The sequence below is a fragment of the Branchiostoma floridae genome, chromosome 4 (assembly GCF_000003815.2).
Source record: "Branchiostoma floridae strain S238N-H82 chromosome 4, Bfl_VNyyK, whole genome shotgun sequence".
Classification (NCBI taxonomy): domain Eukaryota; kingdom Metazoa; phylum Chordata; class Leptocardii; order Amphioxiformes; family Branchiostomatidae; genus Branchiostoma; species Branchiostoma floridae.
Genome location: NC_049982.1, coordinates 31,823,081 through 31,850,364, shown reverse-complemented (window position 1 = coordinate 31,850,364; position 27,284 = coordinate 31,823,081). Strand labels below are relative to the sequence as shown.

General features: G+C 39.6%; 2 protein-coding genes across 7 annotated transcripts in view; both read left to right on the top strand.

The window, feature by feature from the left end:
• Positions 1-11,475, top strand: part of LOC118414825 (BTB/POZ domain-containing protein KCTD7-like) — an 18,687-nt gene extending 7,212 nt beyond the window's left edge. The window contains exon 3 of the mRNA XM_035819087.1: positions 11,456-11,475. The gene's annotated coding sequence lies outside the window, so the exon portion shown is untranslated. The remainder of the gene's footprint in view (positions 1-11,455) is intronic.
• The window catches only part of LOC118414793 (cytoplasmic polyadenylation element-binding protein 2-like), a 44,087-nt gene continuing 21,702 nt past the window's right edge, over positions 4,900-27,284 (top strand). For 2 of the 6 annotated variants that reach the window (XM_035819046.1, XM_035819043.1), the window contains exons 1-2: positions 4,900-6,232; positions 9,726-9,834. In XM_035819046.1, the coding sequence (XP_035674939.1) occupies positions 5,279-6,232; positions 9,726-9,834 (1,063 nt within the window). In that variant the 5' untranslated portion in view covers positions 4,900-5,278. The remainder of the gene's footprint in view (positions 6,233-9,725; positions 9,835-27,284) is intronic. The other 4 variants (XM_035819045.1, XM_035819041.1, XM_035819042.1 and 1 more) reach the window with 3 other exon arrangements.

The window sequence follows — 27,284 nt, the reverse complement described above, 5'->3', positions numbered from 1 at the left end:
ACGAATTTCATTTCACTTTATGTTCACTTCATTATTATATACTATACTTTATTACCTGCATGTAGGCAAGTATGGTTTTCACGGGCGTGGGAAAATTGGAAAGCTGGGGATTTAGGGCGCTGTATCTCGAGAACGGATGGTGCGAGCACGACGATTTTTGGTACGTGGGTTGGGGGTGGTGGCCTGACACTTAGGTTTGATTTTGGGCCTCCTGGCGCTTGAACTTGACATTGCAGGTGGCATTTTTGGTGTTTTGGGGGCACTTTTGGCGCTGTGTGTCCGGAACGATACGCACCATTGCGACGATTTTTGGTGCATGGGTGGGAAGTTGTTGCCTGTTGCCTAGGATTGACTTTGGGCCTTGTCGCGTTTGAACTTGACGCGGCAGGTCGAATTTTGTGTCCGGGAGGGGTATTTCCGGAGTTATATCTTCTGAACGGTTGGTGCGGGCGCGATGATATTTGGCACATGTGTCGGCGGTGGCTGAATAATTCTCAATTTGGATTTTGGCGCCCTTGGTGCTTGAACTTGACATTTTAGGTTACCTTTTGTGCGGGCACGGGGCGTGCGCTGTATCTCCGGAACGCAAGGTGCCATTGTGTTGCTATTTGGTACGTGAGTTGTTGGTGGTGTCCTGGTGGTGAGGTTTGATTTTGGGCCTCCTAGTGCTTGAACTTGATACTGTATAGGTTGACCCTGTTTTGGTGTGGTTGGGGCATCCTCCCAATATCTGCTTGGTTCTGAAAACAGATTACGGTTGGGTGTAGAACCATCATCTGGCCTGGGGCAACCTTCAATGTATCAGGTTACTTTGTATCCCCTGTCTTAGTGGCACTGACGGTGTGCCAGATGACGGGAGTGTACCAGATGATATATCTGTTGGTCAGGTATAATTGGAGTTTGCTTATTACTCTTTGTGGTGTTTCTAGAGCTGTATAGTACTGAGTTTAAAGTTCTGGTACAAGTTCCTTTACCCTGTTGGCAATCATGGTTGAACTTGAACTTAAACAGAAGAAGATGCAATTTTCTAATGTGGAGGAGAACTGTATAGAGCGTGGGCATAAGAGAAAGGTATGTGGATGATTTGTCCTGTGTTTCTTTTTGTTTCTTTGGTAATGCCATTTCCAATTCCATACTGTATACAGGTAATTTGTAGTTTTGGGCCAGTCATATTCGCTTGGTTTTTGGGCCTGCTTAATCTATAGTACAGGCAGGGTTAAGTGGTGGAGGCTTAGCTTGGTTCTGTTTTAAATTCAGTATCGTTTGTTGCATTTTGTCGCGGCAAATATATGATGAAATTCCCCTTCTAAGCAACTGCTCATTGGTTTGGGGGGATGTTTGCTGGGTGTTTGCTCTGACTACAACAGCTTCTGAAGTTTTCAAAGCTTCCATTGCCAGCAGCTTGCCATCTATAAATGGGATTGACAAGGACATTTTTCATAGTAAATTATGCTGTTAAATTTGGCTTAGATACTACAGGAGATTTAGATTTGGGTTGGATGGATTGAATGAAAATATCATACCACCCTGGGGACTAACTGTTGCTGCTGCATCATGGGGGCCAGCACTATTCATATTGTCTAATGTCTATGGATGCAGAAACTTTCGCGGTGGATTAATGTTCGCGGTTTTCGCGGCGGCCGCTTCTCCGCGAATTTAAAACCACCGCGAACATTTTTCCATAACAGTAAGAGATTACAGTGCATGGCGCTACCACGAAATTAAATCCACCGCGAAAAGTCCATTTTCCCGCAACCGCGAAATTAAATCCCCGCGAACTTTAATGCATTTACAGTATCATTGGTCAAATTATGCAAGTAACCTTCCGATGTCAAGTGAATAACACCCCAGAAATAAATCTTTAATGAATATCATTGGAAGAACAGAAACCAAAGAGATTTAGCAGCTGCATTAGGTCAGTACATTGAAATAGGAAGATATTAGTACTGAATATATCATGTGACAGAGTAACTACATGTACATGGGCCATCTGAGACAAAAAAAAGGTTGCGTCTCAACAACTTCAAGGTACTGTGGTTGGTTACATACTTAAGAAATCCAAAATAAGTAATGTTCATCCATGTCCAAACTTACAAATTCAGAAAATGGAATTTCAGACTTTTGCATGGTGCACAACCAACAGGGTAAAAAGCTCATTTTTCCAACCACGTACCACAGACAAAAAGGCAAAAATACACAATAGGTCTACAGAAACCCAATACATTTCATGCAGGCCTGAGGTCTACGAACTCTTGTTACTATTATTGTTGTATTTCCATGTATACGTGCAATTAGCCTTCGAGTTTGCAATAAAGATATTATTATCAAATTTGGAGTGTGCAGGTATGTCATCCATAAAAGTTACTTACTGTGGCCTAAAGGTGGTATCTCACTGCACTTGGGGCACCGGTGTGGCACCACGGGGTTCATAGATGATGCAACGAATTTCAGAGATAAAGAACGAATTTTCTTCCGTTTTGTATATTTTGTTGTCTTCTAAGTCACACGTTTGCATATTGCGCAATATCTACATTATTAAACATCGCGAAAATAACAAAACAGTGCCGCAGTGAACGAACCCCCCAGTGCCGCACCGGTGCCCCAAGTGCAGTGAGAGTCAACCTAGCCGTTGCAATGTTGTATAAGGATTATGGTGGGTGGATGTTGAATGATGGGCTAATTTTCTCTATCCGTTGGTGGCACCATGGTCGGGTGAGTGTAGTTGGTTATTCTTTAGATCAATATCTATTGAGACGTTTGGAAGCCACTCTTAATTGGTACGATACATCATATCATGATACTTATTACTCGTAATGGCGTCTTCCAAGTTCCCTTTTTAATTGGGGGTACAGCTAAAGTAGAAAAAAGAAAGGCTAGACGGTAAAACAAGAAATTTCTTTTTCTATGACTTTTTTCGACTTTTCAGAAACGTTTCAAGCTCAAAGAAAAAAAAATGATGTATCAAGCTAGCAATGATAGGATACTTTCTACTCTCCTCCTTCCAACGCTTATATAGTCAACAACATGGAAATTGCATACGATCTCATATGATCCTACATAGGATTTCACACTAGTAATAGTCTAGACAGACAGACGGTCCTGGAGACAACTCTCCATCTTCGTGTCTACCTTGTCCCCCCCAACGACCAGGAGGTCAAGGGACTAGATAGGTAGGTAATAGTCTAGCATTGCTGATAATATTTCATTTCGCGAAAACTTTGAAAGAAACAACAAAAAAAGAAAAAGGATGCATTCTATTATAATGAAAATTATACGTACATATAGAAGTAGTAATATTTTCATTTTAGTTCTTCATATTGTGAGGGAAATTGCGAGGTAAATTAGGTATTGGAAGAGGCGTAGTTGGCAGTGTATCTGCTACCTGCAAACAGCGCCGCCTGTCTGTTTTGAAAAAACATGCAGTACTCCATTGATCGTCGACACCCGGCAGGTCGTTGACCTTGCCGGGCAGCCGACAAACCGCACCGACCTATCGGCTACACCGAACACGTTTCCTTGCAATGACGTCAATAAATCTTTTCTTTTGAATTGTCTTGCATTTAAAGACTCTAAGAGACCCATTCCTTTTTTAATTTTGTTGTATTAAAAGGAAGGTTTGCAGCATGTTTGCAAGACAGCACAGCAAATGCACCTGTTTAATATGAAAGAAACTCTAAAATATTAATGTCGTATAAGTAGTCCATAGAACGATAACGTTCCCTGGAAACATTGGAAATCGTTACATTAAATCTTGTATCATTTTCTTCACTAAATTATCACTCAAACAACAGGACCGAACGTGTTACATGTGCTAGTATTTTTCAGGTCAGAGTTGTGTTTTTGTTGTGTTGTGTTACCGCCCACCAACCATGGGAAAACAAAAATCCATATCCAAACAGAAATCCACGCGTATACACAAATCAAGCGGGTGTCGCTAGCTTCTAAAACATGCAAGTCATGTCGCCTGATGGTTTGGCGTCGACGTGGTAGCTATATTTTGTGTGTCATGGAAGGTCATAGAAACGTATGCAACACAGGCTATTATGTAACGTTAAGTTCCGTTTCCCACAAATTGTATATCATTACATTAGGAACAGAATAAGACTACGTACGCGTAATCCTTTGTGTATACAGATTTCCCCGTGACTAAAAAGAAACACTACTTCAACTATTTGTTTGTTTGTTTGTTTGTTCAAGCTCAAATCAGCCTGCAGGCCGCTTTTCAATGAGGTCATGAGGGAGGTAAGGGTCAGATTTTATAAAATATAACAGGGAGATACGGCATTAAATCGATTCCTAATAAAAAGGTCCTGTTCAAAAGATGATACTTTACCGTATCCCATTCTGATAGATAGAAATAATCCAACTATCACGTTGACTATGCTGAAAATACATACAAGTTAAAAAACGCGGAGGTATGTGTATCAGTATGTGTATCAGTTTTGTATCTTCAAAAGATCAGAAAATGTCACTAGTTGTTTACACTTCTTAGTGTAAGAATTTCACCTGAAAATTTATATCAAAATAAGGATTTCTAAAATTTATTTATTTTTCTGTTCAAGCATTATATACATATTTGTATTTGTTTCCAGATAAATTCTGGCTATCATTTTCTGCAGTCCCCGTACATTTGTCAACAAAAAACAAACAAAACATTGAAAACAGAAAAGTAAGAAATGCTTCGCCGCACCTGCTATAAAAGAGAAAGTGGTCTTATCTATTCCCAACATGACTACATCAAATAACGAACATACGAGTGGGAGCTGATATTTAAAAGGATATATGCATTTCAAAAGCTAATTTATCAACGTTTGCTGATTGGATTTCGTCATACACACATATAATCTGCAGTGTGCACACGTCCGCTTTCTCAACCCGGAAGTAATTGTTGCCGGATTCCCGCGAAAACACCCGGCTCCCGATCCAATTCCGTGCACGGACCACCATATTTTTAAATCCCCTTGTTTTTATTGCCCCCAAATTCACAGTTTTCGTCGCGTAAAATTATTACCGTTGTGTACAACTGATTACCCGTTGTGGAAAATATTTGGAAAGCATTTGGTTGGTGAATTAATATCGTAGGGTTTGATAGCAAAATTGATATCATAGCGCGTGATCGGGGGCCGCCTTGACACGGGTTGCGGAACAAAAGCTGTAGTGAACAGCAGATTCTCCATTCGGCTTGTTGTAGGTACGTGGCGTTGGACCGTGCGCCTGGACTGTTCAAGCTAACATTACCACCTAAACAGGCGCACACAGCAGCCGGAGCCACCACTAGATGGGGGATCTCGATCTCGGTCTTCAACTGAACACAACAAGTACTCACTCCCGGGCTCTGTCACCTCTGGAACTATACCCGGACGCGAGCACTGCCTCTTTGTTTTCACCGCTGTCTCCGAGCCCTACCCAGACCATGCAAGATGATTTGCTGGCAGAAAAATCGGCTGCTAAGCAGCCAACGCCACAACAGCTCTCGCCGAATTCCGAACAAGCTACAGACAACCTGGAGGATCAGCTTTCTCCGGGGAGAAAGTCTCGATCGCCGGACCCGAGCCCTGTGAGTAAGGAGAATGCGGTGAACAAGCAACAGAACCACCACCAACATCAGCCGCCGCCGCTACAGACACAGACCATCGAGTCCCCTCTCCAGCTCGGCTGGCAGGACCCAACCGTCACTTCACCAACCAACTTCTGGTCCTCAGCCGCAGCAGAGGACGGCTTCATGCAGGGTATCCCAACCTTGAACGGTACCATTCACTTCCAAAACTTCCCCGGCCCGGCCCCCGGTCCGAGCCCGTTGTTCGGGGGAAGCCAGCTCGCTCCTCAGATAACCTTGCCGGCTGGGACAGCTCCTGGCCAGCAACGTCGGTCACCCAGTCAACAAGCTCACGGTTTTCCTCGTCAAACCCAACCCAACATGTTTTTGCAGAATAAATCTGGTTCGTTTTCAGTCTGGAATAGCCCACAACCGGCGAGTATGTGGAGCTCCACGCCGGCTCAGAGCTTCAACCCGTGGGGGACCTCGGGGCAGCAGCGCCGGTCTATGGCCGCTACCGGGACCCCCGGGCCCATCGCACCGATCAAGAAGCAGCAGCAAGCGCCTAACGTCTTCGCCAAGACTTATCGACGCTCGGCTTCCCTGCCAGCTAAAGGGCCGTTTCCTCAAGGTACAGCTCCCTTCGACTTCACGGGAGGAGACGACATATTTCGGACGGACATGTACGGAGTACAGGTAAGCACACAGAACAACATGGCGGACATGTCCCCATTCATTCTGCCTCCAGGAAACAGCCGCTTATCTCTGCCTAAAACATGGGCGATGTGTGACTCCTAGAGCCGGACGTACCCCCAAAATAGACCCTTCCTCTTTCTTTTTCAAATAAATCTAAAGATGAAGACGTATTTCTGAGTGGAAATGCACCCACGACATTCAATATCGAAACTACGCCAGAGAACACAGCGGCCATCAGTATGCCGGTCACAAGACACGGTGACGACAGCAACGACGACATAAGCAAAATTTTGTTTTGTCTGAAAAAATCAAATTTTTCTATAATAACATACGACATTACCCTCCATAGGGCTTCATCCGGTAGCCATTATCCTACAGGGTGAATTTATTTGACCAAATTTGATGTTTTTCTGTCAGGAATTGAACGACAGCAGAACAATTCTGAGGTTAAAGTGGGGTGGGGGGTGGGGCGACTTGTCTATAATATGATCCAATATTATTACCACTATATATGATACGTGTACACAACATATCCATCTCCCGGTCTGTCATATTTTATGTATCTGATATCAAATATGTTTACGTATTTCTGCCCAGGTTTTATGAACATATTGCCTTTATGGATATTTTATATCAGTGGGAGAGCTCTAGTCAATATGCAATATGGCAGGAATGGCATGGCCCCCAAAAGGGGGGCGGTGCACTCACGGCTGCACCATGTAGGGATTGGATGAATAGATGTGTGATCATCATCGGAATACGAATGAACGATTCATCCCAGCGGACTCGAAATTTGTTATCGTTAATAGAATTGCTTCATTTTTGCATATTTTCCTCATCGTGAAATTAACCCGTATGAGGTGAAATGTGCAAATTCATTCTCCTTGCCAACGAGCGTCTGAAAAAAGAAGATAATTTTGCTCTGGTGAACTCTGTTTCGGCAACTACCCACCCATAATGTAACTGGATTAAATCCAAGGGGGTACACCATACTGTGTGATCATTTGTGGGTGGTTGGTTTACACTACCTTTTATTGCAGTGTGAATATACTGTTGGTATATGACGTTATATATGGCCTTGGCGTATGGTGACCTGCTATATCATTAACATTTTTGTTCTGCGGCAATTTTTCGTGAGGAATGATGATATTCGCCATGAATTTTTGTCTATTAATGGCTTGATGAGGGGGATTGAGTGAAGGGAGTAATGGGTTGGTGCTTAATGAAGCAGCCCTGGTCCCACCCCTTCTTGCAGCTGTGCCTTCAATAAACTATTCCCAGCCTTGCCACCAATCATCGTCCGCTGAAACAACATGCTCTTTGAGGGCTGGGAAGCCAGCGGAGTGGTGTGGCCATGTAAAAACATGACCACGAAGCTTAGATTTTGTCCGTCCTATAATCTCTGAAGTGTATCTTTTATTTCGGAGCATAAAAATGGTCAGCCAAATAAGAAATGTGAGAATGTAACCGTATAAACCAAATTTTGATAAAAGATCACAATGTTTCTGTCAGTTTAACACCCTCAAGTATATCTGAATTATTGAGTATAAAATTGGTCAGCAAAAAACATAAATATAATTCTCAATCACTCTTCAGTTTTATCAATGTCCGAAATTGTGTTGTGTAGAATATGTAAGCGAAATAGAAGTCCTCAGATATTTTTTTCTTTAATTACGTTGGACCAATATCCAGCGTACTGAATATTCAATCTGGCTGCTTTCTATAAAAGATGGGCCTTTCTTACCCTGTTGTCAATGATTGTTCCCGGGAGGGTGTCAGAACGGAGCAGGTGTTCGCATTTTTGCTTCCCCTGTAATATATGTGTACTGTCCATTCCCCCCCTCCCCCTTTTTTCTATACCAGGATGTGTGGTAGGCGAGCTAATGCCTCGAGTGTTTGCTTATAGGTTTTTGTCCCTTTTTCTCTCCTTAACATCCTGGAGTAGCATTATTTAAAGCACACATAAACAACGGCAAGTCTCGGAGGAAAACAGCATTGGAGATCAATAGAAAAATTGGTGGTCACAGCTGCACGGGATCCCATTGCCCACATGCGATGGCCGGATATATCAATATTTCTCTCCGTATTTTAGATGACTTTTGTTTCTTCCAATTTGTTGCCGCTGTAGTTTGTATCATACAAAAAGTGGCATGCTATGCCAAAAGCCCTGTCCAACTACTACTATGGTAAACTGTTGGTTGCACTGTTAACAGTATGGTAGGTCAGATTGCCTGTCTCAACTAAAAATTGAACGGCTGTTACGGACGTAGACAGATGCTACATTCTCAAAGGAAGCGGTGTCCCCTGCTAGTGTGGCCGTTAGCATTGTGTCAGCGACAGGCCTGTTTGATTTGATACACCAAAGGGACACCTGGCAGAAAATGAATATTGATAATTTGTAAACAAAAAGGTGAAAGACTAAAAATCAGCTGGTGTGCCCTAACTGGGGCTCAAAATAACCACCCGGTAACCTAAAATTATTTGAGATTGTAGAAAATGATTTTAACATATATTTTGTCAAGATTATAGAAAATGATTCTAACCTAAAATTTTTCAAGATCGTAGAAAATAATGTTAACTTGAATTCTTTTGAGATGGTAGAGAATGATGTTAACCCAAAATTTGTTTAGATGGCATTAAATGATGTTAACATAGATATTTTCTGAGATGGTAGAAAATGACATTATGATTAACAACATCGTAACAAATGGCAAGATGAAAGAATACAGGCTCAGCACACACATATTGCAGAAAACATACTAATGGAATATTTCTGTTTCCTACATTTTGCGTATACCGAGCTCTTATTTCAAGCCCTTCCAAAGTTTATCTCTAAGGTTTAGCTTGTGGGATACCATTGTTATGTGATCTCCCTCCCGGATTAACTGACCAGCTAATTGACCCTTTGTCCTTGCCTGCGTGGTGTCACATTGCTTTTATTCTCAGTCATAAAGACTTCATTTTACCCCATATACTCCCCACTGCAACTGTGATAGGATCTTATAGCCCTAGCAAAGTATCATGGTGTCATATAGATAGAAAAGCTGTTCCAATTGAGAATTTCAAAGAACTACATTAATGAAAAGGATTGTGTATATGGAGTATTCATTATGTAATGACATGACCATAAAAAATACATATTTAGTGATATTAGTCTTTGTGGCATTTATATAGGCATAGACTCCATTCCAAGTCACCACAATAGTTTATCAGTAATATTTGTACTAATTATGAATTATTTGGAATAGAGTACCCAAGTTGAATTATAAATCTTTAAAGATTATTCACATTAATATTTTGAATTATTTCAATTTATTTAGACATAGAGTAGACCACTTTGCAATGACTACAAAAAAAGAGTGAAAGATACAGATAGTAAATTTACACAAAATATGCATAAGTTGTGGATTTGACTGAGGGCTAGTACTTCCATTGGTTTTCCATGTTATGTGCGTTGTTCTTATTTTTGTTGTTGTTGTTGTTGTTTGTGCTGGCATGGCAACAGGAGCGACAGCAGAGCGGACTGGACAACATGCGCTTCATGGAACACCAACTGCTGGACATCATCCGCAACCCAGTGGACCCGGCCGAACACTACAAAGGTACGAACGGGCGCCTTTTATCGTAGACTTCCAAGGTCGTTTGAAGTGTAACTCAGGCTTATGAAGAAAAATGTTGTGTTTCCTGTTTGTTACCTACCCTAGAAAAACCTGCCGACCCTAGACTTTTTTGGGGGTGGGCAATGGAGTCACATAGCTTCCAGGTAGAATTTTTATTCAGCCTTCTTCCTTTTAAAGTAAAAACACTGCTTGTCCTATCTGATATAAGTCATTAAATTTATCCATTATGCCCCAAATTAAAGTTTGACATTGAATGAAAGTGTCCTCATGCATTTCAGTTGACTTTGTTCAACTGTATTGTAATATGTATCACTAGAGTTTTGGCCAGCCTAAAAATAGTTTCCAAAAATAAAAATCCCTACCATTGACCCTAATTTTTTCTGGACTGAAACAGGAAACACAACATTTTTTTCCTAGGCAATTAGCATACGATTTTCTGTGAATAGTTTAATCAGGTAGGTATGGCACTGGAAAAGAGACTGTTTTTGCACAACCGTCGCTTTCTTCTCACCGACGTTTCAAGTCAGAATTGCCCTGAGGAAGGTGACAGACGGTTACCGAAATGTCGGCAGAATAAAGCAATGGTTGTGTCAAAAGAATATCTCTATTCAGCACATGACTTTGAAATGAAGAGTTGCTATTCGGTTAGCCTAGAGTCCGGCATTGTTCGCTTTTTACGCTCCCGGAGAAGAGACTTTCGGAAGCGGACTAAAGCGAACAAGGCTGGACTCCAGGCTACTACGTGTATTAGGTTGCACCAATATAATTTCCTTGTTCACAAGTTTGCCTACTCTTTTTTTTAATGATTTTAATAGAAGAAAAATAAAACGTCAAGAACATTATAGTGTAGTGAACACCTTTTTTGCACGTTTCGGCCACATTGGCTAAGCACAATAGATTTTCGTCTTTGTGATAGGATCGTTTGTGCGTCTTCAGTCACAAAATAAGCATATACTTGAATTGCATGTAGATTTATATTGGTACAGTACCGGTACTTCATACCAGTATTTTGGACCTGTAGTGAATTAATTTTCACGATACAGTACCGCCACACAGTACCAGTACACAGCGCTAGTGTGGCCTAGAAGATATTCGTGCTAAATACATGCAAAAGTGACCAGTGGGTCTGCTTGTAGGTTCCAAATGTATTATTCATTGAATCGGCCAAGCAATTCCCTTGTTAATAACACAGGTCTTGAAGTATGACATTTCGACGATACATTTTGTATTTTACATATTCAACGCTCTTGGCTTTGAATTTTAATATCATATTACGGTTAGGTGGAAATATCAAGGTCTAACCTCTTAACAGAAGATGCGGTTATGCCGATCACATTTATATTTATCGATTTGATAATGGATGTATTTTTGGTAGGTTGCATAAATGTTGGGGGTTGGGCATACACATCCTTTCTTCATGCAGCATCTATTTTACTAAAATTTTCACTCTTTATGTAGAAAATCCTACACTTAACATTTGAGAAAATATCTAAGGTATTATTGAGATAATATTTCAGTATACATGTATTGAACTAGCGGGCATATCCTGCGATAATGTATTATTGGACAACACATACTGGTATAGATCGATTGGGCACTTGACTAGGGGTGGGTACCGGTACGTTGCACCAGTACAAAACCGCTTTTTCTTATTGGACCGGTCAAGAAAAAATTTGGTGCACCGGATGTTGGACCTATTGGAAAATGAACAGATTATGTGGTCAGGCATTCACACGTTTCAGGGCTTACCGGTCAGGGAAAATAACAAGAGAGAAGTAGAGTAGAGTCTATAGTCATTTCTACCGAGTTGTACAGTCAATTGTACAGATGTAGTTACTCTTGTTGGATTTTAAAAAGCCAGTGGGAGTCCATTACACCACAAAGCAGATTTCTCTGTTGCAAAATTGACCATTGTTTTGAGTATCGTCCATCCACAAGTTTTGACATGCTGAATCCGGTCCAGGTTCAGGTTCGAACCTGGACCTGATCCTCTGGACCTGAACCGGACCTGGACCTGAATTTTCTGTACTGGTACCCACCCCTACACTTGACATTAGACGTCACATACCAATAATGTTGTGACATAGCGCAGCATTATGCCAACTTTCCTAGCATACAAAAATGATCTTCTTAATGTGCTACAAGTTGAGTGCAGGGATACAGTTTTTCTGCAGCACTCAAAATCAATGTAAGCCTCGACCAGTGCAAAAAAGAAGTGCTACGTCCCAAAGTCCGGCTATATAAGGCTGACCGATATAGGACATGCAAGAATGGGCATAGTGGCCATTACGTTGGCAGTCCATTTGAAAGCAGGATGTTGGCAGCCCTGTCCGTATTGTATTGTGCTGGCTGGATGGCTAGCTGCGGGCACTCTTTATATCAAACCTATTTGGCACGGAGGCCGGAGCAGTTTGGATCAATAAGCTAATGCACACACAAATCCTGTCAGAGCCCAGGCTCCAATCCAAGGGGGAGAGATACTGACCGAAAGATTACGTGAAATGTTCACTGCATTATCTGTACATATACGTCTTGCTTCTTGGTAGCTTCTTGTAGTGTAAGGAGTGGTGTTCAATATGTTCTTGTTCTCACCCAGAAACGAGGGGCACAACTCAAATTTAGGGGTATAATTATAAAATATTAATTAGTATGAAGCCTAAACTGATATTATGAATGTCTGCTAAAATTAAAATCATTACCTTGCATAATGCCTTGTTGAAAATCAGGGGCAGCATTATAATTATGTTTTGCCCAGTAGTGAAAAACATATTATTTTTGCTGGTGTGTTCTTTTTCTTTTTTTATTCTGTCAATAGCCAATCAAAGCTTAGGTTAGATGTTAGCTGTCTAGGAAATATTAGCAATTTTTGGCCAGTCAGAGTTTAAGTTAGAGCTTTTCAGCAAATGCTGTTATTTTTACTAGCATGCAATACTATAGGGCGAACCTAATGGTATATTTATGTTGATGACTTGTTTCAATATCCAAGTAGAAGTAGGGTCTTTTTTTCCTCACACACAATAATACTAGGGGAAGTCTGGTGTCCAGAGTTAGTATTAGGTTGTATGTACTATTATTTGTAAAAACAATAAATTTATTATGCAATTGTCTAGACAGTTACCTACAGTTCACTGAATTGCAATCTTTTTTTGTTTTCATTTTGAAATTAGTCCACTACAATTTCTTGGCTCTCAGATTTTTGGAGGAAATTGATTGGGTCTTCTGTCAGGAACCAATCAGAGCTTAGAACTGCTGGTGACATCGCCATATTAATGACATATGAGCTGTTACACTACAGCAAATATGAGCGAAATATTAGCTATTACGGCAAATATAAAAATTTTTTGTGATGCCTCAAAGCCAGACCTAATGGTATAGTGTTGTGTGCCAGTAGGTTGACAAAAAGCAAATATCACTTGGAGGGAAATATCCTGTATTTTCCTGAAAATGTTGCTAGTTTCTACTTCTGGATAGTATTCTTGCCCAAGTACCATACGACCCTCTGTGTGAATCCTTTCAAAGCACCTGACCTTGTTTCATGATGAGCAGAGCTTGATGCCTACCCAGAATAGAAACACTCGCATCAAAATTTATTCATATGTCTACCATTTTGGAGATGTCTTGGCTCTAGTTATTGATGACCTTGCCTTATTTGGCACTAACCAATCAGTGCCCAGACTGCAAATTTCCAATATGGTAGACATGAAGTGCGGCATGGCGTTCACATGACCTTAAACCTGTTGCTAGAGGTTTTTTTGTTGTGCTGCTGTGGTTGCCCTATACCCACGGATTGGAAACTAACATTTGGTACCTGACAAGCAAGTTTGGATGCAGAAAAGACTGTAGAACAACGTTATGTATTACTATTAGTAATATGTACTAATATTATTTGTATTACAAGTTCGACACCCACCATGCCCCCCGACGTTGTGCCCTTGGGAAAGGCACTTTACACGACCTTTCTCACTTCACCCAGGTGTAAAAATGAGTACCTGACTTCGGTCGGGGAGGTAAAAGAAAAGACTACCTTTACCTTCTGTCTGTACTGTGTATGTGGCACTTGTAATATAAGTTACTAGCTTGACTGCAGTGCCACATTGTCCTTGTCTGTCAAATAGTGAAAAAAATATATTATTTGTATTTTGTTTTGAATATCAAGCTTGCCGTATTTGGCACAAGCTTCAATTTGCTGATTGGCTAACAGGTGACTAGTCGCCACTCCCCCCAAAAGTAGAAATTGGATAAACCGAGGGAATAGTACGCTAGGGGATCAGAGTTGCGTATATAGCAGGCCGACTCCCCTAACATACTATTCCCTCTATTTGTCCAACTTCTACTATTTGTCCAGCCATCCACAGAGTCTGGTAGAGGCTACATTCAAATGTCAATCAAGTCAGGCAGTGGAGCCATACTTCAGGGCTTGAAATCCTTTTTTCTGCGTACCTGCACTGGTGCAGGTAACATTGATAATAACCTACACCAGACAAATTTTACCTGCACCGCTCTGAATTTAGGAAGTATGGATACTAAAATTGTTCAGGAACCATTGCTATTTTTTTTTCTTTTATACTTTATAGGTAGTAACATTCAATGCAGCTAATAACAATCCACATACACTTACATGATATGACCGTTATGTATAAAACCCAGTACATGGACCAGTACAGGTTAGGTGCAGGTAGACACCAGAAATACCTGCACAGCTCCTGCACAAGCCTGCATATGATATATTTCGAGCCCTGCATACTTGTTATGGCATAGATTGTTTCAGTGCCTGGCATCCTGGTTCTTGTTGTGTGCCAAAAGGAACAAAGTACAATGTACACCAACATGGCACGATAAACTCCGGTCAGGAGCTATGCAGGTCCGATAAAATATTACCCGTTTGCACACTCAAACCATAGTCACAACAGTCGCTACCAAGAATGTCCCAACAAAAAAGGCTTTGTCTACCACTGTTACATGTAGCTGTTTCTAGTGAACAAGGAAAACATTTAATCTAGCGGTAGACCTATTTAGGAAGTTGGATTTGCTTCACAGAATTAAGCTCTGAAAATGCAGGAAATAGTGTTTTAGAAGGTTATAGATTCAGAAATTTTGGGAGGGGAACCCCCTGGCACCTCAAGTGCTAGCTTGCTTTAACACTATGAAAAGATTGACATATAGTATACTGTATATACTGAAAGTAAAAAAAAATAGGTGACAGCTACATACTTTGTTTTTCAAGAAATCAATGTAGAAATGTAGACAGTAAGTGGACAAAAATTTCCAAAAATCATTGACAAAACTCCTGAAGTTTTGACACTTCATGAATTGAAAAGGGCGTGTGTTATCGGTAGTCATGCGACAGTCACATGTGCTTTTACTAGTGGGTTTGTATTTGTCCCTTGGGTTTAGCAAACACCATTATGTTCCATATGGTAAGAGCTACCTAATGTTGATGTTCTTTTGACATTGCTAGACCCTGTTGCATTTGCTACTGTATCATTTTTCCCAGTCCCAAGAGAGGGTATATTTATGTTAGGGAAAATATATTGTTCTTGCTGATGTATTCTAATTTTTTTATCCTCTTCTGTCAGGAGCCAATCAGATTTTAGAACTGGCGTGAACCAATCAGAGCTTAGAATTGTGTTAGGATATTAGCAGTATTGGGCAGGTAGGCATTAGCTGTATATTGCAAATAAGAGCAACTCACAAACAAAAATATTAAGGGCAAGCAAAAGATTATTTTTCTTTATGATTATGATAATTACATGGTCCAAAAACCAAGTAGATGTATTTTTTTGGTAAAGTACTACTACCAGTACGAGCACAGAATACTATAGGGTTAATGGTAAGTATTCGGTGCTTCACAGAAGACAACAGGGAAAACATTCTGCATTTTCATGAAAATGTTGGCCTTTACAAATGTATTTGCCGAATCTTACAATAGATGCAGTTTTAAAGGCCACATGTACACGTATCATCTGCAGTTGTTTCATGTATAGGCCCGGGAGAAAATGGTCAGCTGCGAAAAGCCCCCAGTTCCCTATTGACCGTCTGTTGCCACAACACTAGGTGGGACCCATTCATCCTGGAATCATAGAATAAAAGGGTCGAAGATTTAATCATGATGGCAACAGCGGGGCCAAACAATTACTGTTGGGATGAAGAATTAAAACCAAAGAAGACCTATTATCAAGGAAGGATTAATAATGACTGTGCTAATGGTGCTATGTGCATAAATATATGGTATACAGTATATCCAATTGACTACCGGTATTCTTTCATATGTAGACTACCAGAAAGGCAACATTTTCGTGAAAATGCAGAATGTTTTCCCCATTGCCTTTTGTCAAGCCACTCAGACACAATACTATATAATTAGGCTTGTCCTAAAGTATTGTGTGCACATAAAAAAACTACATCTACTTGGTTTTTGGACTAATTTTGTAGGTCATTAACATAATGATATTATACTATTAGGTTCGCACTATACTATTGTGTGCAAGGATGAAAAATTGCTCATATTTACAAGGTACAGCTAATATCCTTACCCAGTTCTAAGCTCTGATTGGTTCATGGTATCTTTGAGCTCTGATTGGTTAATGGCTTTTCTAAGCTCTTACTGGTTCATGGTAGTTCTGAACTCTGATTGGCTCCTGATAAAAGAAGAAATAAAAAGAACACACCAGCAAAAACAATATGTATTTCCTATCAGGTAAGACATATATTCTTCTGCAAATATCAAATTCCACGGGCACCAGAATTAGACTTGACTCAGAGTAGGAAATGCGACAACATTAATCACCAGGAAAGTCAAGTTCGTAACAGTAAACACATAACAGTGTGGAAAGTACAAAGTGTTTGTTCACTGAGTCAAACTTCCGCCTAAGTGACCTCAGTTTGGCACACATCAGTTCTTAAACACAACAGTCTTCAACAACAAGGAACCTAAATTACTAGAGGAAAACACCTCTGTGAACCAGTAATAAAGAAATTGTAACAAGTTTATCATTTTATTTTTAACTCTGTGAAGAAGGCCAGTGACCTTCAATTGGGGTATTGTTTTTGTCTGGTATTTGCACCTACCCAAATTTTACTACGGGATTATTTATGTTTTTTTTTTCTGATAGGGAAAAACATTATTGTTTTGCTGGTGTGTTCTTTTCCTTTCTTCTTTTTCTGTCAGTGGCCAATCAGAGCTAAGAAGTGCCGTGAACCAATCAAAGCTTAGAAAGTGGTTTACATTAATTTATCAGCTGTATGAATAAACATGAACAATTACAGGTTGGCAAAACCTAATTTTTTTTTACACGACAAAAGGCTACAAGGAAAACGCTCTGCATTTTTGCGGAAATTTGGCCTGTTCTATTTGCACTCTATCTTTTCCCCAAGAAACCTCCTCACCTTGGTGTTCTTGGTTGGAGTCGTCATCTTAGTGGGAAACATGTAACAGACGTTGTGCGTTGCATACGTAATGTGACCTTAGTCAGGATGACGCCATGTTCTAAGGTGTTACAAATCTGATTGAAACTTATGACTGGTTGTCATAATCCTGAAGATATTGGATAACAGCTGGATGGCAAACAACAGTCTGCAAAATATTTATCGTTGATAATTACAGTCTACACTTCGTGCATATTAATGTAGTGTTGATTTTCGATAGAATTTATTGGATTAGCACGGAAAAGACATAAGCAATTTACATTTTGCACCCATCACTTGTAAGAAATACATGTAAAAGACTGAAATTCTACCTAAAAGAATTGCACTGAACGGCAAAAAAGGGTACAGTACTCAGTTCTACAATACAAGTCATACTGAGACTGAGTTAGAGGGCTAACATAAAAAAATATTCAAAAAGATTGAAAAGTAAAGTTTATTGCAAATTCTTGCCCGTGGGCTAATTGCAGGTAACATAAGACTCAAACAGTGTAAAAACAATATCACAAGTGTCTACTCTACATTGTAGTCTAAAGCTAGTAAAAGCTAACTCTAGATCATGGGTTATTGGGTTCGACTCCTTTTTCGAAGACAGTGGAAGACGAAAGATCCCACCTTTTGTATTATGTGTGGGTTTTATAATGTTAGAAGGAGAATTGTTTTCTTTTTGTCAGTGAATGTGAGGAAGTTTGGGTGGAATTTGGTGGCCTCTTCTTCTTTGGTGACCACTTACACTAAGTCTTAGTTCTACAGGTGAATGGATCTGTCCTAGTCTGTTTAGGAAGACAGCATTCATACATTTCTTCTGGTCAATAATTGATGAAGTGTAGACTTTGATCAATGAATTGTGCTTATTGACAAGTCTCACAGTATGGGTGTAACGTTTCACAAGTTTTTTTTATTACTATGAACAAAGTATGATGGAAGAAAGGAAGTTTTTTTGTGTTTTGGTGAATGTGTTTTTACCTCCATGAAAAATGGAGGTACAGTTTTTGGTGTGTCTGTCTGTTTGTATTTCCGGATATTTGTGGTCAGCATAACTCTAGTTATGTTAGAGTTAGAGCCCTATTAACAGTAAATGATTAGAGATTCAGAAATATTGGGTGAAAAATAATGTAAATATAAAATGCAACACTGGATATTCCATATTGCCCAAGGTATGGCCCAACCACGGGTAGGATTGCCCGATGGCTGAAGGCCCGCGAGAGGGCTGGTACGGAATACCCGTGTGGTATCTTGTTTATGTCATGCCAACCCGATCAAACTCAAGTTTACCGCAAAAAAAAGCAAAAGACTTTACATCAATGCACATCGCATCAACAACTTTATTCGTCAATTCGAACAAAAGAACCGGGCTAACAGTTGAACAGCTGTTCGAATTTTCAACACTGGCGTAAGCAAGCGAGTTCCAATCGTTCGAATCAAAGTGTTAAGCCCTGGGCCGTACTGTAAAATACGGACCGGTTAGAAAACCGATATCGAACGTAAATACGGCCCAGGTATGATATAAATAAAAGTGTATTTTGCTATAACCGAAGAGATGTAGACAGTGAATCTTTATGCCTGGTGTTAAGCTTTGATTATTTTAAAACATGAATATAGAGAAAGAGATATGTGTTGTTATGAAAATGATTTAATTCACATGAACATAATACAGCACACACCTGCATCCATGGATTGGTTCACTTCTGAATATGCAGATTAGTTGTAGAGCTCTAATGAGCTCTGTTTTCTCCGGTGTGTTGGAAATTGATTAATAGTATTAATATTGAATTAGTGCACAGATGCCGGGCATGTCCCGAGGGAGGGATTTTGTTTTCATTTGTTATTGAAGGCACAAGAATAGGGGGAAACACAAATGGATACTTTTATCTAAGCTTGTAAACAAAATTTACTAAAGCTGAAATAGAACTAAATTCATGTAGAAAAATAAAATGAAGATATTTCTTGAATCAAGACAAGACATAAAATCGAAAGATACATTCACGAAAGCGTCTTGCTTGTTTACCATTTGTAACGCAAGGCTTAAAAGACTTACGAACATGAACGCTTTTCTTTTTTTATATAAATATATTCTTGATATTAAGATAAATGCATTTGTTTAAATATATTGTCCAAATGTAATTCATCAAAACTTGAAAATCTTCTGGCAACTAGGGATGGAACGCTGTGAGTTCAAACGAGGGGAAAAAGATTTTTTATTTACATGTAAGGGTCGCCCCCAGCTTTTGAAATTCATACATATGGTTTATGATTTGTATATTTATGTTTTCCTTTTATGACTCCAGAGTAGCAATGTATGACGTGCAATACTTTTTGAGCGCAATTTTATGTGTAATATTTATGGTATTGAATCTGCATCATTATGATGTAAAAAATGACAATGGAAGCAATGCTTTTGAGAACTGCAAGGGTCACAAAATGTTTCTATGTTCTGAAGAAATCTAAGGGTTATGTTGCATGTGATATGAGTAATTTGTAGTGGATATTGTGACTCTACTGACAGCCTATGGAGCATACATTCCCCTGTCTCTAGGGAAGGCACCATCTGTAGCATTACACAGACACACCCTACAAGCTGGCAATGGCAAAACTGCACTACCTAGCAACATAGGCATTTGTAGCAACGTTTAGCACCATGGGTGTGTTACGCTAAAGTCTTCGCCAATTCAGAAACTGTAGTTCACATCTTGCGAAGTTATTAAGACGTTATTTTGCACGAATGAGAAGTCAGCCTATGAATTTACGTTAAGCGATTATGAAACTGACATCTGGTAGAGAGGCTGACCAATCAGAAATAGAGATGTCTGATTGAATTGGGATGTTTCATTAACTACCTAGACAGGTGAAGCACGATGTGACTGGAAGGATCAGCAAATGCTGAGAGGGGCGTCTTCAGGGTGAAGACGATAAATAATTCAAGCAACGTACAGTAAAACGCTAGATTGTTGTTGCCTTGTGTAGCGTCCATTCCTTTTGCTGCTTGTGTTCGTTGGATCAACGCATCAAAACTTCATCGCAGTTAATTTGTACGAAACTAGAAGTTCAAGGTTAAATAGCGGACAGCCTTCTGGCCTGCAGGTGAAATTGTGCAAATATCTCGTTCTAAGGTGACCCTTGAAAGATACCCAATGTGACGCACGTCAATGTGGGAAAAACAATGCTGGACCTGTGAAACAGGATCAATTATGAATACAGCATGAATACAGATCATATTTTTATGATCCTTATTTTTTTACACCCAGTTTTCTTTGCCAGTGGTGTAGATGAATATGAAAATTAATGTGCAGTGATTGTTTCTAGACGTAAAGGTTGCGTCGGAAATTGAAATGTTATGCGCAGAGGAGGTATGAATTACCAGCTAGAATTTCGAATAGATTGCCGTACGTAAGTGCAGCAAACAGCGAAAATCCTATTTTTGGTAAACGCGACCATCCCCGCGGGAACCCAGTTAGCCATTAATATGGGTAATGCGGAGATTTCCCAGGAGCCACCTGGCCTGCATTGACGTCAGATACGCACTCCCACCGGACGATATTATTGCCTCGACTCCTCTCGGGTTCGCCACTGCAAAATTGATGGAGATTATTTCGTTGCTTTTCCAAGAATTTATTGGAGCAGTCCCAAGAACATATTCTCCCTTTCCTTGGTAAACTCCAGTACCGTTTTTTAGAATTTACGGCCGGGATATGGGTACGATACTGCGGGTTGTATCAGCGTAGATCCAGTTGCCTACGGTTGATGGATTGACTCTTGGGAAGGGTACCGGTTTGGGGGGCGTGGCAGGGTTTAAATTGTGCACGCGGCTGTTTTCGCAACACGGCTGCGTTCCACCTGATATAAAGCTGCCATTTTGTGCTATATCTGTACTGCAAACATATGTTTGATCAAATTTACATTGCAGAGAATTTGTAAGAAGATATGTTAAATCAATTACACTTGTCAGAAAGCCACCACCATATCGTAATCGTTACCGAGAAAAAAGCCTAAAAAAAGCAAAATATAAAACGTTACATATCTGCAAGTTTGCAGTCCATTGACATTGTGCAGAAAAAGCAAAATGAAACATAAAAGATGAAACATAAAAGATGCATTTCAGTAATGGTTTGATAAATAACTGTCTTGTTGAACTGTTATTTTTGTTATGATTTGATAGGCTGAAGGAATAAGATATTTTGACTCCTTTATCCATCATATTTTCTGATCTACGATGGATAGAAATGAGGATATTGATTTTGTTTCATATTACCTTAAATCAAAGTTTATTTTAGACGTATCACATGTTTGAAGTGTTGCAGGCATCCTTTTATCCTAACTGATTGTTGGAATTCTTGATGGTCATTGCTTAGATTCCACATAGTTGTAAACATCATCAACCATGTGAAAAATATAAATACACTGTAAATGCATCAAAGTTGGCTGGGATTTAATTAATTTCACGATAGAGGAAAATGGAGTGTAATGGAAAAATATTTGCAGTGGTTTTGAGTTTGCGGTGAACCAACCTGGTGCGAAAACCATGAACATAAAACCACTACAAACATCTATGCATGTACGACGATGAATGTTGGATACTACTACTACTAGTTACAAGATAATCCGGAGATTGATGGAATGTCTGTTTTTAAGGTTGGAAAGCAGGGCAGGTTTTTTAGTGCGTCCACATCTATGGCAGGCCCCAATTTCCCGGTGGAGCCATGTTTGTTGGGCCATCACCTATCACATGCCTCCAGGCCTGCTCACCGGCACAGATGCCGGCTTCATGCATTATTCTCACAAGGAGAAAAGTAGTGTGATGTACCAATACCCTCCTTTTAATCCATCATAGATCAGAAAATGTGTTGGATAGAACTGCCGTCATTTATTTTGTCAACAACAGTTCAAGAAGACAGTTATTTTTTTATACCATTACTCAAATGTATCTTTTAATTTTTATGTTTCACTTTTGCTTGTCTGCACAATGGATTGCAAACCATTGCCCTGCAGGTATGTTTTGTAATTTGCTTTTTTTAGGTTTATTTCTCGGAAACAATTACAATATGGTACTGGCTTTTTGAAAATTGTAATTGATTTAAAAGGTGATTCCTACTCATTCTCTGTGCAAGTCATCCGATCATCCTAGAGAAATTTCAAGAAAGACAAACATTCATTTTGGTTTCTCCTTTGCAGGAAAGATGAAAATAATTCCGGTCCTTGCATATCATCTGTAACATTGTGGAAGGTTATTATTCTATATTACCTGGTATCCTTCCATGCTTATTTCATTTGGAGAATGATTATTCTGAGAAGACTTTGTACAGCTGCAAAGACAGGTGTTCAAGCTGGAATGACAGCTGTTACACTTACAGCTGTCTTTGTAAGGAGCAAATAGGGGACATGTCACAGTTGAATTTCCAATCCCGCATTTAGAAAGGACTTACTCATAATTTCTTTGACCGGTGCTATCAGTATCAGTTTTGTCAATTGTATAAAGAGTGGGTGTTGTCTGCCAGTTGTAGTTTTTACAAGAATTGGGCCTTTTCTTAGGAGTGTAAATAAAAATGTTCTAATTTTCTATCATACATTTTCCTACATACAAACTAAGTAATATACAAGTGATCGCTGTTGTTGTTTTCATCCGGGTTATTCCACGACTAGTGCCTAGCTAGGACTTGTACATATTAGATTATCGATTAATATTCAAATTAGCAGATGAAATTACTGGTTAATATGTAAATCAATCTTTATAAGGACAAACACCTGCTTTTTGCCTACCACTGTGTCACCGTGACATAACCGTGAGCGCTGGTATATCCTCCTTATAAATCCTTCAGAAAGCATTGTATTTACATGAGTACCTTTATTCCAAATATGGGAATACAGTCCCACTGGGTACATCTTGAAGAGGTGGTTGGATACAATGGCAGGCTTGTAGGAAATTAAAGAGGTCGTACAAGGCGACAAGACTGAAATTGAGGTCATGTTAATAATGGTTTACTGCTTTACAAATGATAGCTGTCCATAAAAAAGACACCATCTTCTGAAGGCGTTTGATTTTCGTCTGTGCTTTAATTGCGTTCAATATGCAGCAGGGCTCGAAAATCATTTTTTGGATTGGGTGCACTGGTCGCACCAATTTTCGGCCATTTCCAAAAAAAAAAAAGTTTTGGACCACACAGTAAATTGTGCAAAGTAGCTGTAAAATGAGCACAAATATTCCATAGATTGAAAAAAAAAGTATCAGAAAATCGATAACTGATGCCATACTGATGATAGAATGCCAAAATAAATCTCAAAAGTCAAAGAATAAGATGTGAAAGGACAGAAAGAAAAAAAAAGTATAGGTAGGGGTTTGTACATGTACCAGTAAATTCAGGATAGGTCCCGTTCAGGTCCAGAGGATCATTTCCAGGTGGACGTGAACCTGGACCTGGTTGTCTGTGGAAACTTGAGAACTGATAATACTCAAAACAATGGTAATTGGTCAATTTTGGTACAAAGGAATCTCATTGGTGGATCATTGAACTACCACTGGCATTTTAAAATCCCATCTTCATGTAATAAAGGCTAACTGTCTCTGTACCTTTGCCTGTAGAAACTTGGTGCAAGTGACTATAACCTCTACTCACTTCGCTTTTGTTGTCTTCTTGGCCCGGTAAGACCCCAAACACCCGCCGACATAGTGTGTCCATTTTGCAATTGGCGAACCCCGTTCGTCTGATTTTTTTTCAGGTCTGTTTATTTCAGATTGGTCCAAGAAGAAAAAAATGTTTTGCACCCGTATGATGTACTGGTCGCAACATCTAACTGTTGGTATACCATACTATGTGTTTGTAGTCCTATGTTCAACCTTCCTGGCCACATTGATTTCATACTGAAGCCAACTTTTTTTTTTGGCCAAACTTTTTTTTTATTCGCTCGCTCGCATCAATTTTGGAGTTCCCAGAGGATGTCATCCATATAATCAAATCAACATGGCCTAAACGCAAGAAAATATTTGGGTGCACCCACAGAAAATAATTGGGTGCACAGCTCCAATTTTGGGTGCACCTGGGTGCACATGCACCCAGTATTTTGAGCCCTGTGCAGTAATAACAGCAAGCGCAAATTTTTTCCCTTGAATTGTCATACAAATATGTAAAACTAGATGACATGGCTTTGTGTGAAATTTTGGTATTTTAGTTAATTTTTGAGCAGTTTGGTTAGACATAAAGTTTTGATTAAAAAAATCATACAAATCATAAGGTACATGTAAGAAGAATCATAAGATTTCCATTGATTGTACTATATTCAGGCTCAAGTCATAGAAGTTTTATGTACATTATAATGACATTAAGCTCCTTTATTAAATTATTGGCCTTTAGTTTCTTAGATGATGCAACCAAACATACAACAAGGCAATCAGATATGACAGACTTCATGCCCTTACCCACAGTGCCTTGCGACCCTTCCAGACCCAAGTTGACAAAAATAGCAACATTGCATTTGAATGGCAGCGCTGTATATGTATCTGTTTCTATATAGCCGTCCTTCGGTGTAACACACCAGCTTTGCAGGCGTGTGGTGCGGCAGCAGCTGGTTATATTACACTGAACGACCCGTCACACTTGACCTTCATGCATCTGAGTGCAAATGTTGCTTAAAGCTTTCTAGTGGGACGTGTCGCCGAGTTGCACTCTACAGTAAATTTTTACCTTCGCCAGAATGGCAGAAGGTTTTGAGCGTGTGTGTCTGTCTGTCTGTCTGTGTGTGTGTGTCTGTCTGTGTGTATGTGTGTGTGTGTGTGTCAACAGCATAACTCGAGAAGCCTTGGATGGATCCTGATGATATTTGGTAGGTGGGTAGGGGTCGGAAAAATGAAGGTCAAGTTCAGTAATGCCCCCCCCCCCCCCCTTGCGGCTTGCTAAGGTACTGCAGTGGAACTTCTATTTTTGATGTCCTGTGTTCTGGACATACTGTGGCCATGAATTCTGAGTAGTTAAGATAGCCCTTGGAGCAGAGAGTAAGTGCTGTGAGTTTGGGCCCCCTAGTGGCTGAAGGAAGAGTACGATATGCTTGTGTATGTTGTTATTCCCAGAAATATATCCAGCCAGACAAACAGACAAGTCTAAAACAATGCTTAACTCCCATGGTGCTAAAATTAAAATCTATCTAGTAATAATCTACTACTAGTACTAGGCTGTTTCCTAATTTGCTTGCAACACAGCAGGTATCTTCATAATACAAAATCCTCAAGCGTCATCTCAGCAGAAATCTCACTAGGTAAAAGGCGGCTTCTCCGAAAATGTCCTCCTTCTGACATTCAGGATGTCCCTGAAACAAGGTCAATGTCAACCTGCAGCTAACGCATGAGGAAAGGCTGAGAATGGTACATTTTAATGGCACAATTAGCAGAAAGAAGACTATGATGTGCCTAATGTTCCGTGTACGTTATCAGTATGTTGTAAGCACACCTATGCCTCTATCTCACGTGGTGCGTTTGTACCGTTAATTACAGTACTAATCTCTGCAGTTGTTATTGATACCGGTCCAGCTATAGTCATACTTTAATCCCTAGTGTGAATTTTGTATCAATGTTTTCACTGGTTGCAACTATTTAGTGTTTTAGCCACTAGCATAAACCTGCAATTGTAGAGTGTTTAGGGAAATTCTGTCATTTGAATTGATTATTTTGTAGTTAGAATATACTTGCTGTTGAGCACAAAAGAGGTTGAATTCAGTATTAATGTTTTGGAAAACCCATGATATTCCCTTGGCAATAGTTATAACATTTCAGCCATTAGAAGAAACCTGTAATTGTAGAGTTTTAAGGAAAATTCTATCATCTTATTTGATTATTTTATGGTTGGAATATTCTTGCTGTTATACACAAAAGAGGTTGAATTCTGTATTAATGTTTTGGAGAACCTGCAATATTCAACTGGCAATATTTAATGTTTTAGCCTCTAGAATAAACCTGTAATTGTAGGGCATTAAGGAAAATTCTATCATCTTATTTGGTATTTTTATGGTTAGAAATTGTGATTGTTGTTGAGCACAGAAGAGGTTGAATTCTGTATTGATGTTTTGGAAAACCTATAATATTGCAATGGTTTGAATATTTAGCATTTCAGCCACTAGAATATAAGATTGCTAATTGTAGAGCGTTAAAGGAAAATTCTATAATCTTATTTGATTATTTTATGGTGAGAATATTCTTGCTGTTGAGCACAAAAGAGGTTAAGTTCTTGAAACTATTTACAGTAATATTCCATTGGAAATATCTATCATTTCAGCCACGAGAATGAATTTGTAAGTCATAAGTGTTAAGGAAAATTCTATAATCTAATCTAATTTGATAATTTTATGGTTAGAATATTCTTGCTGTTGAGCACAAAAGCAGTTAAGTTCTTGAAACCTTTTACAGTAATATTCCATTGGAAATATTTAACATTTCAGCTACAAGAATAAATATGTAATTGTAGAGCATTAAGGAAAATTCTATAATCTAATTTGATAATTTTAAGGCTAGAATATTCCTGTTGTAGAGGAGAGAAGCTGTTCGTGGGGTGTGGGGGCGTGGGTTGTTTTCCCAGGCAGGTGCCTGCTTACACATGTGCGTCATCACCCACCCATCCATCCATCAAGCCCCCGGCAGGATCACGCATACGTAATGCCGCCGGAGCCTTCGCCAAGGTGATTCTTACTTGCGAAGTCTCCGGGATAAACCTGCCAAGGTCAGGTTACGTCCGTCAATGTCTTCCCGCATTCGAATGGGAATCGTCGCAGTCGCAGCGAGTAGGTTTTCTGAGAAAATTCGCAATTCTTGTTTTGATCATTGAGCCATTGGGCCCCACTAAGGCTGATGGATATGTTTACAGGAAAACGCAGTCCAGGGCTTGAAATACTTTTTTCTGCACACCTGCACTGGTGCTGGTAACATTAAAAATTACCTGCACCAGACAAATTTTACCTGCAACACAATTTAGGAAGTATGGATCGTAATAAATTGTTCGGAACCATTTTTTTCTTTCTTTTATTCTTTATAGGTG